The sequence below is a fragment of the Orbicella faveolata genome, unplaced genomic scaffold (assembly GCF_042242905.1).
Source record: "Orbicella faveolata isolate gen_17 unplaced genomic scaffold, um_ofav_v1 contig_27, whole genome shotgun sequence".
Taxonomy (NCBI): Eukaryota; Metazoa; Cnidaria; class Anthozoa; order Scleractinia; family Merulinidae; genus Orbicella; species Orbicella faveolata.
Genome location: NW_028301555.1, coordinates 6750529 through 6763629, shown reverse-complemented (window position 1 = coordinate 6763629; position 13101 = coordinate 6750529). Strand labels below are relative to the sequence as shown.

The window sequence follows — 13101 nt, the reverse complement described above, 5'->3', positions numbered from 1 at the left end:
TAGTTAGTTTGTTGCAAGCTCTGCTCAAAACTGGAACAACACTAATAAAATAAGTGTCGCAGTCGCATTTAATTCTTTGTTATTTTTTCCGTTTGTACGCGCATTCTTTCCGTGATCATCGCATTCTTTTCGTTTATCTCGCTTTCACGTTAGCAATATTCAGTTAGGTTTTTTCGCATAATTTCCTTTTGTTCAGGCGCTTTTGCATGCGTTCTTCTAGTTTATTTGTGCATTTTCATCGCGACACTACAATCATCTTGTTTCATTTACCGCCTTCCGCTTTCCTCTTTCGTGTTCCTAACCGTCCTTGTCAAAGTAGTTGTCCTAGTCATACAACGTTTCAATCTCTCGCTTTTCATCGCTTTCTTCGCTTTCATCGTTTATCAGCGCACTTTATCGTTTGAATTGTACATTTCGTCATATCGATTAACGCATATGTAGGTGTTGAACGTTTGACTACAATAATACGAGAGTACGCTTATTTGTTCAATCACAAGTTACTGCGCCTTTCAATAACATGCGGACTCTTAAATTCACAGCTCAACCGACAAATGCGTTTTTCGCTATTGTCAATCAAATGTTTGGGGCTCCTCCCAGCTTCCGACTAGTGCCGAGCACTGTTTCGTTGTCTGAACTGTGCTCAACGATTTGATTACCGCGCGGTCGGTAGTAGTCGGAAGCTGGGAGGAGCCGCCGAGCATTTGATTGACGGTAGCGCAAAACGCATTTGTCGGTTGAGCTTTGAATTTTAGAGTCCGTATGTCATTGAAAGGCGCAGTAAGAGCATAAAGGAGTTAAGTCAAGGCATTTTGAGTTATTCTGGTCACAGACAAATTACCTTTAACCGGAAGGAAACCTGAAAATAATAGTTTACTAAGGTAGAAAAACGCCAAAGAGATAATAAAGAGCCATAAAGGAACAAGGATGGTTAAGGATGGAAAAGATTGACACGGATTGCAAACGACGAACTTGAAAAATGTAGGCTAAACTTTCTAAGATGCGAAACGGTGACGTAGCTCATTTAAGTGCTTGTAAGAACTGTGCTGCACAAATTAGACAAACTCAACGACGCAATAAACAAAAAAACTACCCGTTTTTACCTCACGCATTTGTTCTTCGTAGTCTCCGAGCTTCAGCCAGTGACGAAGTTTATTATCCCTGTCCTGCCAAACTCTTTCCCAAGCCATCTTTCTTTCCTCCAAGTCAGCGAGTGATTCTTCTAAGAGGTGTGGAGGGCGATTTGGCGCCCCGTCCTCTCTATAGAGAGGAGGCAATTGCATTCTGTCAATCAGGGCTTTTCCCATGGCAACGGTCTCGGCGTATTCTTTGTCAATTGTATGTCTGGTGTCAGAGTGACGGCGAATTTCTTGCTCGACCAGCTCGGCCGTGAGGTCTTCTGGGAGGTCCTCGCTTATGTATGCAGCTCTGAGCTCCTCTATTTCTTGAACCAGCTAGGTATTAAATAAAACACCACAAACATTTGAGTGCAAAATAGTTACTATTTCGAGGACAGGAAGATAAAACAGGTCCTAAGAAAAGGCGCGGTGGCCTCATGGTTAGTGCGCTCGTTCCCGGAGCGAGCGGTCCGGGTTCGAACCCTGGCCAGGGACACTGTGTTGTGTTCTTGGGCAAGACACTTAACTCTCACAGTGCCTCTCTCCACCCAGGAGTATAAATGGGTACCGGCAAATTGTTGGGGAAACCTAACAAATTGCGGGGGAGTGGCCTGCGATGGACTAGCATCCCGTCCAGGGGGAGTAGAAATACTCCTACCCGCTTCATGCTACAGAAACCGGGATAAGCTCCGGCAGCTATGAGTCATTCGGCTCCAAGGCTTCACTCTAAGAAAAGGAAGTAAGCCTTCCTACCTTCTCCGCGCTTCGGTGAAACATAAGAGCCACAGATAGTCTCGCCCCTCTCTCAGCCATGGCCGATGAGAAATCGCCCCAAGCGTTGTTAAGTTTTTCTTCCATTTGGTAGTTTGGCGATAACTCGTAACGGCATGTACGTCGTAGGACTAATGACGCCTGCAGGAACTGTCTTCCATAGTCATACGTGCTCTGTAACAAATCCAAGTGATTCGATTTTATTATTCACGTAAAGAAAACACGACACTCTTTTAAGTTTAACAAACACGTTTCGGCAGACGCTTCTGCAATCTTCGTCGTGAATTGAACATAGTGTGCGGTAGAATAGTCCAATAACTATGGCAGTAGTTAAGATAATTGCAATAGTCATACAAAATTAAACAGAAAGTTTTTAATTAACATTTTAAAATATGTGCTTTAAGTGTTGGTTTCTGCTAAAGTAGGCGTATGTATGAGCGTTGCGTTGCGTTATGTTATGTTACGCTGTGTTGCGTTGAGTTCCGTTGCGTTCCGTTCATAGCTATGGTACCGATCGGATGTCTTGCAAAGGTTCTTCGTGGCAGAAATACATGTATACGAAATATTCCACAATATCAAGAAAGTAATTCTTACTCTAGCGGTAGCTTCCAGTTTTTCGTGCTCCTGTTGCAAGGCCTCTACATCCTCGGCGTTTCTGCCCACATCTCCCAGGTTGTGTTCTGTAGCGTCACGCAGTTGACTTATCCATGTTGTCGCCTGACAATAGATTGGTTCAAACACAAGTAATCGTTTATTTTCAGTACAGATAATTTCCTGTGACAATAAGAACTCACAAACAGATTCACACTATCAAAATAATCCTTCCTTCCCTTTACGTACGTGAAGGTCTTTGTAAAATATAGTTATCACACTTGTGTACCAATTTCCAATAATGGCAGAAAAGCGAATTTGAAAGACGTATTTTTTGAACAACATTCGAAGCAGCCAGCTTACAAAAAAAATTGCTTGCATGTAAACTTTCGGCGAACTGTGAAATAGAAAAAAAAAATTTTTCTGAGAGCGGCAACACGCTGCAAGATTCTTGAACCACTATATAAGTTTTGCATGGAACTTTATTCCAGAGAGAATTCGGCTTTTGGACTTCAGAAACATGATTTCAATGACTCATTTACGAAAATAAAGTCTTAAGTACACACCGAAGCAAAACTCGACAAACTCATTTAAATAAATTACAATATTTAGAGAGAAAGCCTCATCAGCCTTAGATGGTTTTCATGTAGGTCCTCCATCCTGATCGAATTAAAATTCAGAGTGTTGGTTTTTGCGCATAATCTTATTTCTACCTGCTCGGCGTCTCGTTCGCTCTGTTTAAGCTGCAGTAATTGTTGTAGTTTGATTCTGCGCACATCACACAGCTCATCTGTGCGCAGTTTCCGCTCCCTCAGTTCGTCCAGTGTCAGCCGCACATGCGCAATACCCTTGCTGTAGTTCGGGGTGACGTCATCCCCACGCGTGTTAGCGACCGGACTGGTCATCAGTTCCTGCGCGGCCAAAGCATCTCGCAGAGTGTCTTCGGAGGAAACGGCGACCGCTACAATAAATAAAGAATATCTATCACTATATTTCGTGAGTGACGAGAACGTCACACTGGTGACGTTCAGTGTACCCCTGGAGTACGTCTATGAGTTGCAACCAAAGCAACCACAAGTAAAACCTCTTAAGCCCAACTGGCTCATTCTCTCAGCGATTATCGCCGGTGTCTGTAGCATGAAGCGGCTAGGAGAATTTCTACCCCCCCTCTGAACGGGATGTTAGCCCATTGCAGGGTTACCCCAGCATTCTGTCACGGTATCTATCTATACACGTAGATGGAGAGAGGCACTGTGAGAGTAAAATGTCTTGCCCAAGAACACAACACAATGTCCCCAGCCAGGGCTCGAACCCACACCTCTCGATCCAGAGTCCACCAAACTAACCACTGGGTAACCACGCCCAACAAGGCTACTAAAAAGGACCCAAACTTTTAGTCCGCAATATGTTTTTTCTCGACTTCTGGAATAGTGGTAAGGCCTTCAAAAATTTACCATATGAATTCGAAGTTCCTATCAGTTTCCATGAGGACCACACCACAACTTACCTTCAGCCTTCTCTTCCAGTGTCCTGAGCATGGTCTCTGCAGTTTCGTAGTCGTACATCAGAACCGAATCAGAACACAGCAGCTCAAACAAGTCATCCAGATTAACAGAGCACTGAGATTCAAAAAAATAGATTATTGTCAGTCACAGTCAGACCCCCCCCCCCCCCCCCGCGCGCATGCAGTAATCTCCTATTACCAGCAGCCCGCGTCCCCCTAGAACAACAGGTGGGATCGCAGTAGGTACGCAGTAGGTATGGGGATATATACTGTACCATACTCCGCTGGTCTAGGGGAATGCGGGACCTGCTTTCGAGATTGTTCTTATCCCACAACAGTCACGACATCATGTGCACGTCAATTACTCGTGCGGTTGACGGCTCTATCATTGGCTAGGAACTTTGGAACACCACAAGAACGTTATACAAAAGTAGTCGAAATCTCCCATAGAAAATAGGGACCCTATCGTACGTTTTATAATGAAAAGAAATGTAGAAATGAAAAGTTTTCGGATGTTTTGTCATCTTTTGTCATCCCACCGTAACGTCGTTGCGGGAGTCCAAACCTTCACTACCGCAACCTATATTTGCGCGTTTTAATTTTTGCGGCATCTACCACTGTGGTTTTTTCGATGAGCTGGCAAGCCCGAAGGGAAGTCTTCGTAGAAAACAAGACCGCCAAAATAATCGTCCAATATCGAAAATCACCGATATTGAAAACAATAACTGATGTTAATTTGCTCGGTATTGTACTGTCGGTACCTGCCAATATCGAATCCGTCTGATTTTTGCGCCAAAGAAAAATCAAGTGCCATTGTAAATTTATTAAACTACAATTGTGATCAATTTTAGACTGTTTCACAGGTCTGCATTCGCCATCAAGTGGCGCTTGTTCCCTAACTATGAAGAGAAAACTAAAAATTTAGTTTCTTATAGCTCCTTTTGAAGAAAAAAAATTTAGCAAAATCTTTCAAGTAGTAAGATCAAAACTTCCCCTCACCTCCCCTGCACTTTTGTGGAATTTCAGCGACGTCAGAATGACATCTCTTCTTCTGTTCATGCGCATGGCAAAACTTCGACAACCTCTGTCCAGAAGTTCTTTCTGAGTTTTAATGTCTTTGGAAGCATAGTGATTTTCTTGCAGCATTTTTTTGGCCAGTTCACGCACTTGAGCGAAGTGGTTGATAACCTCCTGCAATAAAAGGAACAATATATATCAAGCCTCATGATAAGAGTAAGAATTCTCCTCACAAACAGATAAGGATTACTGTCTGCTAGTTGTGTTTGTTAGTTGCGTTTTTTAGTTGTGTTTGTTAGTTGTGTTTGTTAGTTGTGGTTTTGAGTAGTGTTTTTTAGTTGTGCCACTGGGGACCCGAACACTGTATCAGCAGTAAAAATAAATGTGCTGTGTTTAGTTTGTTTGTTAGTTGTGTTTTTCAGTTGTGTTTTTTAATTGTGTATGTTAGTTGTGTTCGCTAGTTGTGTTTTTTAGTTGTGTTTTATGACGTAAATGACGCGAAAATCGTGCACAATGAGACTGCGCAATGTGATTATGGGGAATCACCTTAACCTCTGCCTTAACTAATTAGAAAAGTAATAATCTAAATAGAAGACAATAGTTATACTTCACAGAGACAACTCTATAGAAACAGATATTCTCTAACCCTTGCAGAGAGCTCGAATTCTTCATGTTCTCTCCTCAAAACCTCACATGTGATGACGGAGTCTCCAATATCGTTTGAGGTCGACAAATAAGATTCACCTGGTCCAAGGACCCAGTCAATAACCTGGGATTAACATAAAATGAAAAAATAAAATTGAAAGCATTGAGTTGCAGATTTGATTTGGTTAAATGGGTGGAAACAACTGACTGCCAACAGCATTCATTCATGGGGTAATTAGACATGAATGAGTAGAAATAGATGAGTCCAGTGAAACCCCATTAATTGGGTCACCAAAATATCACAAAAACCTGGCCATATTCACAGGGTGGCTGTATTAAAGGGGTTCTTAAATAAGGAAATGACTGACTAAGATGGTCATAAGTCTGGGTCCCAATGAAGGAGTCAGGCCAAAACAAATTTCACATTGGTGTCAGTCTGCATCAGTCTTTTACACTGACTGATTGGCAGACATTATGTCTAGAGGAGTAAGGAATACTCGTAGTCCCTTCATTCTACAGAATCCAGAGTTAAGTACACATGACGGACCAAGTGACTCACAGCCCCTCCCAATCCCATGGCAGATTTCTGTACCTTTTGATATCCTGCTTCAAACTCACGGAGATCCATACACTGCATCAACTCTTTCCATCTCTTCTCCCACATGTCCATTAATTGACTACACCTTAACTTCAAGTGAGTCACAATGCCTTCAACCTGCTGTCGTTCCTGGCTCGGCATGGAGGCAGGACTCCCTGGGAAATTCTGGCTCGGCGGAACAAGGGGCTCATTTGCTTTTATTGAGCTAATCAAGTGCTCTCCTCTTTGAATCAGTGGATGTCCAACATTATCAAGCACTGCTCTTTTAGATTCATGCTCTCGTATGAGATTATCTGTGTCTGCGACATTGTTGCCCAGCTGGTGAGTGTCAAGGTCTTGTTCAAGTTCATCAAATTTGTCATCCAGGGAGATGGCCTCTTCTGAGATTCTTTCAATTTCCTGGAACGCCAACCATATTTTCTTGTACTTATTATACAAGTAGAATGCAAAGTTTGTAAAGACACATTATTCTGAATTTAGAGGTAAGCTCAACATTTGTACATGTATCAGCATGGCTATTTTGCCCTGGCTCAATAAATCATGCAGGATCATTACAATTGGAGGAGCACAAGAAGGGTTTGGACAATCTCATGGCAGAGACAAGTTCAGTTGAACTTTCACTAACAGAAATCTTCCAAAGGTGGACACCTTCAGTGGACAGTTATACATTGTCCCCATCACATTCAAACATTACATTATTAATCCCTAGCAAACAGACACCTTTCTAAATGGAGAGTTTTTTTGTAGATCACACGGTTGTCTGCTTACAGGAGAATCCACCACATAAATGCATCTGTTCCAACTCTCCAGGATAAACCAGGAGTCTCCTGGATACAGACTGAATCTCCTGGTCTCCTGTACTGGTCACCAAATCTCCTGGACAATGTGAAGGAAAGCCCATAAAATACATTTTCAGACATATTTTGGTGGATTTTTGGCATTTTTTGGAATTTTACATTCTTTGATATTTGACACATTTTTGTGGTTGAATTGGCCACACTCTACTTTAAACATTAGTCAACTTTTTAGAGCCAAGAAGGTATTTAAATGGGTGATCTCCCAGATTTTGAATGTTTCAAGTTGGCATCTTTGTAGGTGATGTCATTAAAGATGATTTAATGCTCACCAATCTTGTATTAATCCATCTGTTGTGGTCGTATGGTAAGGTGCCACCAAGTTCTTGAGTGAGTTGACTTTCTTCAGCAAACTGATGTAGTTTACTGGACGATGACAATAATGTTGTCTGCAAAACACAACAATCTTAAGTTTTAGAACTAAGTATTGATAAGATTATTGTAAATGAAGTCTTTTTCAACCCTAAGGATCCAAATGTAGCCTGATTAGTGTAGGTAGTAAATATTAATGTGAGCGTAATTAATGATTTGCACTATGTGTTATATTTAAAAATTCTCTCAAAACTGCACAAGCCTTTGTATGAGTGCAATTTGAATCTAATTTTCAGCTATCATGAGTAGTGTATTATGTACATTGAAGTGAATCCTCACTTGCTTGAGTTTTGTACAGGTACAAAATGTACACGTAATTGGCCACTCCCCATCGGGGCTTTTCAGGACCAATGTAAACAAACAATGATAAATAAATATCCAAATAAACATAACTAGGTTAAGAATCCCAACTGGCGGGAGGCAGACCAGTTGGCTATTTACAAGCGTAGTCAAGAAGATGAACTCGGGGCTACCGAGAACAACATCACTAGCGGTCAGAACGGGATTTGAACCCGGGACCTACGGATCTTAAATCCGGCGCTCTAACCACTCGGCCATGCTGCCTCCCTTTTCTTTAAACCACTCTTTATTATGTGACTGAGAAAGTTACCAAATAATGCCCACTCATCCATTTGCACAGCATTGTAAATTAAAAAATTACAAAAAAACTGGCCAGCTCTGAGTCAATCACAATGAAGTTATTTTCTCAGCCATATAATAAGAACCTGAAAACTACAGTTTTCGAAAGTTCCTGACTAAGGAAATGTCCATCACCCTAGCAAATTTAGTTTATAAAATAATAAAATATAATAATATTACAGTTGTACCTCAAACACAACACTTGACTGCTCTTTTTTGAGTCCAGTTCCAGAGCGTCGTTTTTCCCAGAAAGCATCTGGCTTTATGATATAGACCTCATGCACTTTGTCAGAAACTGTCTCCTGTAGACAAAATTCAAATGGAAATTTAATCAACAGAACAGTATTGAGGAATCAATTTAAGTTAACATGCAAGTACTGTTTGGATGTTCTTAAGACATTCATGTACATCAGTGATTAAAAAAAATAAATAGTTAACCTGGAGGTTACCCTCATTCAGACTCAAAATCTGAAAATTCTTCTACCTAAGATCAAATTGTTATAAGAAAAAATTACATGGATGTATATTCACCATCTGTCCTAGCTCATGGAGATTTCTTGGCCAACTATGACAAATAGTATGCAAAAACTACCAAAAAAAAAATTCGGAAGGATTGAATTTTTTTAGAAAATTTAACAGAGAAAGAGAACATGTACATTTTAATCAGCTTTATTGGGAATGTATACATATACAAATTTGTCTTAGAAAATAGTGAAAACAGGACAGAACATCTCACTTCCAGGATTAAATCCGTTCGATACTTTATTTCCTATCACTATCTAGATGAAAACCCAGTCTGCGCACCAGTACAGGGTACAATTTATGAAAGAAGTAAAGCATTTATCCTCATGGTTAGTGCGCTCACCTCCAGGGAAGCCAGATAAGCTCAAACCTGATGAGCAAGCCCCAGACTGTTTTTTTTTTTTTTTTTTTATGTCACTGGATTTAATTTATAACTGGCCTTACCTGTAATGTCCTGAGCAGAGGCTTGGCAGATTTCCACGATGAACCCCTTAGATCAATTATAACAGTGTACAGCTGACTCTGCCTGCTATCCCTAAAAGTAACAATAAATAGCAAACTTTATTGCTGGAGTAGGTGGCTGATTTTGCGACGAATTTAACTAATAGATTCCATGTTGCCATACATCTGTTCAGTAATAGATCATAGATGACATCAAAATGTGGTAAGAACAAAAAAGTGGCACATGAGGCAATAGCCAAGTGTGTCACTGATTTTCTTACCACATTTTGACATCTTTTACAAGTGATCTATTACTGAACAGACACATAACAACATGGAATCTACTTGTTTTATGTAATAAAGAAACAAAAGAGAATGTAAATGATATCATCAATGTGTCTGTCCTCCAAAAGATCATTATTAAGAACCAATCAAAGTGCGAGAATATGACTTACATGTATTATATAGTAGCTGGCCAAGATCATGGATAGATAGCGCTTTTTCTCACCTGTTGGCTAGTTTTGACAACCCTGATAAGTCTAGTCATCTAGTGCTATGGAAACTTGACCACTTGGGTCTGTCAAGTGCTTTGTGATGACTTATTGATGTCTTTATCTCTACTACCATAGAATTCCAAGAGTAACGGCCTTTGTCTCTACTATCATAGAATTCTGAGAGTAACGGCCCCCGTTACTTTCAGATTTAGCAGGCAAAAGGGGCCATTACTTCCGGGTAGCCATTACGTTCAGGTAGCCGTCACTTTCGGATGGTTACAATAGTTTGTACGATAACAATCCTTTCAGGCAAAGCGGACGCAGAACACATGAAATTAAAAATTCCATTTATGTATGCTTTACTAACTACCCACCTAAACAAAGCAAACTGTATACACAAAAAAATACCCTAAACTGTAGGCCAAAAGTATAATAGTTGCATTATATCACAAGTGACAACACAGCTGATTACACTACAGTATATCATTTGACTCTGCTGCTATCTAGACCATTACAGCTTATAAATCATAGTTTCAAGAAAAATTCACTTAAGTTCGAAATAAAATCAGAAATAACTCTTCAAGTTGTTCAGTTCTGTAGTCAGGCTTTTCCATCCTCATTGCGCTTAAAAACAGAGAGTTTCTCTTTTAGTGACTTCTTCAAAGGGCCACTTCTTTCAGATGGGCCATTACTTTCAAGGGGACCATTACTTTCGGGGTTCAATAGGAAGTTAAAAAATTAATGTTACTTTCGGGGCACTGTTACTTTCAAGGGGGGCATTAATTTTGGAATTCCACGGTACTGAAATTTGGCCATTAGCAGGCTAATAATTATACATAACCCCATCCAGCCAATTTGCATTGTCTCATTAACACTATCAATTTGACGATAATGATACATCCGTATCTATGTAAAATACTCCAAGATGGAGAGAGACTTCTGATCAAAACCATATGACCCAAGAACCTGGGTAGGAAATCTCAACCATCGACATACATGCCCTCCATTTATTTTCAAATAATTTTGGTCAGGAATCTAATTATATCTCTCTCCATATCTCCAGGCAGACCAAAATTTGCAATTCCATTTTGACAGCACAATCATTTTCCCATTGACAGATCTTGGCAGGTGTAGGAAATTGAGAAAAGGAATGTGAAGTTTGGCCCTAATAGCCCATTCCTAGAGTGGCCAATTTTACACAAGCTTGTCCAAGTTGTTGATCTGTTCAAAATATTATTATTATTGCATGCCCCCTTAATAGTCCACCATGCCTCATGTGCCTTTCCCAGGCATAGGAATCATAACAATTTATTAAATCAACAAGCAAATGTTAGCAAAAAATGAAACTTTGTAATGTTATGTCTGTATATTGTCTGGATTCAACAGTTTCCCAGAGGGAAATTAAAGTAATTGTCTTTTCATTCAAATTTGATATAAACTGCAGATCTTATAAAATTTGCGGCATGGACCCACTTAACTTGAAGAAAATTTAAATAATTATTGAATGGTGTAACCAGACTCTGGGCAAACACCAGTGCTCATTATTGTTATAAACTCGCATAAAAACGGGTTCCAGACATCACTGAGGTCAATAACAAGGTCCATACGTAACTGATATGTCATGGGGTATAAGGAAATATACATTTGACATTAATTCAAGAGGAACAAAACTTGTTATTTCACTGGCTCGGTTTGTTTTGGCAATAATATTCTTATTTTCTCCATCACTAAGTCTGACCCAACATAAACAAAGGATGTCAACTATAATCTGGGCACTTCAAAGTAAAAGAATTCCTGCGCATTTGCGCCACGAATAGAAAATTACTTACACTAAGATTGTGTTTCATAATTACTAAATTGTCCCATACGCGAATCTGTTGGGAATTATGTAATTTGTAAATTAACCTTGCGTGTCTGCATGCATTGTTTAGCCAGAAAAGGGATCCTAACCGAATTGTTGGTTCAATCCTGTAGTTTTGTTTGCGGAACTCTCTGAACGAAGCAAAGAAAATGTCACGTACATGGAGGAGAAAGCTGTCTCACACCCGCTCACATTTCTTGTACAAAATCGATAAAAGTTTACAAGAATCGATCGAAGAACATTTGAAGTAGAAATAATTTTATATACCTTGGTGATTGAGTTAGGTACGCAAGCGTATCTCCCAGTCGATCTACGCTCAAATCTTCGGTTTTTCCGGCTGGAATAGTCAAAATGCTTCGACCTTTTCGGTCACGGCCCCCTGGTTTACCAACACACACAAAATTAGTTTAATGAATCGATTTTAAATATAACCAACTCCGTTTTTTGCAAACAAAACTACAACAACTTCAACTGCCTTAAGAGACTAGAACACGGCAAGTATCATTATAACCTCAAGAGACTGAGCGAAGTTAAAGTTTTCAGACAAAACTAGCGAAATAATTCACATGTGTGGTGGAATGTCTGGTGTTTTCAGCGAGTTATAAATCATAGTTCAGAGCTCTCGAGAATTTGCATCTAATCAAACGAAACATTCCTACACTTAAAACCACTATCTTGATAAATAAATCAAGCATTCTTTTAAGTTACCTGAAGTGAAAGCAAGCTTGGCTCGTAACGTGGGTTCTATTTCAGAAGTTCGAATTACTCGTCCGGCTGCGAAGAAAACGAAAGAAGCCATTGAACAACTAAATTACAGAAATGGTCCCTCAACTTTCACATTATTAACTCTTAAATTAATCCCTGAATATACTCACGCCTGTATGAGCCACGTAAGTCTGGAGAAGAAGCGTACTCTGGGCGATAACTCCTTGTAGCGAACGACAAATCCTCGAAGCCTGATTGTCGAGCGAGCTCTTCTCTCGCTTTCTGCGAGGCCATTTTGGCCCTTGTTTATACTCCAAACGTAGCGAGAATTGAAAGGTAAAGATCAAATTGCCCCGGGGGTGAGCAAATGTCAGTACTTTATCCTCAAGGACTTTTCATCATTGGCTGGATTTAGATTAAGTCTGTAAAATGTGTTTGAATCCAATACAGCGTGACTAGCTAGCCAGTTTAAGTTCAGGCGTTGCACTACCCGCACAAATTATAACGCGGGTTGGTTTCGCTCGAAATTTTCTCCAAGCTTGGGCGGGCAACTACAAAGGAGTTTTGGAAATCCACATTCACGAGTCAGCTGTCATATACTCTTTGTCTTCTTTCTCCTTGAAACGGCGTCATGAAGAGCGAGTGCTATAATTAACTTTGGCAGTGATAATAGCTCAAAATTATTTGAACGCGGAGCCGCTCACAATCTGCATAAATAACAAGGAATTTTACAAATGCCTCACGCTACCCCGTGTGAAGTCCACATTTAGGCCAAAAAAAAGACCATATAATTGTCTAAATTAAGCTGTCCAAAAGAGAAGAGTGCTGATCGGGGAGCAAAATGTCGTCTTTAGAAAATTAAAAATACTAGTATATTGTCTGAAAGGGATTTAGAAGTCATTACGGCGGATTACAAGAAACTCCACCGAGTGGGGGCTAGTAAGATATTTAGCTTCGGCAAAAAAATGACAA

The 13101-nt window shown here is 40.1% G+C and overlaps 1 protein-coding gene across 5 annotated transcripts in view; it reads right to left on the bottom strand.

Annotated features, from left to right (window-relative positions):
• Window positions 1-12814, bottom strand: part of LOC110049507 (obscurin-like) — a 123825-nt gene extending 111011 nt beyond the window's left edge. For 2 of the 5 annotated variants that reach the window (XM_089296657.1, XM_089296658.1), the window contains exons 1-14: window positions 12300-12812; window positions 12133-12198; window positions 11692-11803; window positions 9073-9163; window positions 8295-8408; window positions 7368-7484; window positions 6236-6640; window positions 5645-5767; window positions 4981-5172; window positions 3985-4096; window positions 3191-3438; window positions 2481-2603; window positions 1869-2060; window positions 1101-1451 (exon numbers count right to left, since the gene is read on the bottom strand). In XM_089296657.1, the coding sequence (XP_089152783.1) occupies window positions 1101-1451; window positions 1869-2060; window positions 2481-2603; window positions 3191-3438; window positions 3985-4096; window positions 4981-5172; window positions 5645-5767; window positions 6236-6640; window positions 7368-7484; window positions 8295-8408; window positions 9073-9163; window positions 11692-11803; window positions 12133-12198; window positions 12300-12423 (2370 nt within the window). In that variant the 5' untranslated portion in view covers window positions 12424-12812. Of the gene's footprint in view, window positions 1-1100; window positions 1452-1868; window positions 2061-2480; window positions 2604-3190; window positions 3439-3984; window positions 4097-4980; window positions 5173-5644; window positions 5768-6235; window positions 6641-7367; window positions 7485-8294; window positions 8409-9072; window positions 9164-11691; window positions 11804-12132; window positions 12199-12299 lie in introns of all 5 variants that reach the window. The other 3 variants (XM_089296660.1, XM_089296662.1, XM_089296659.1) reach the window with 2 other exon arrangements.
• Window positions 12815-13101: the final 287 nt, after the last annotated feature.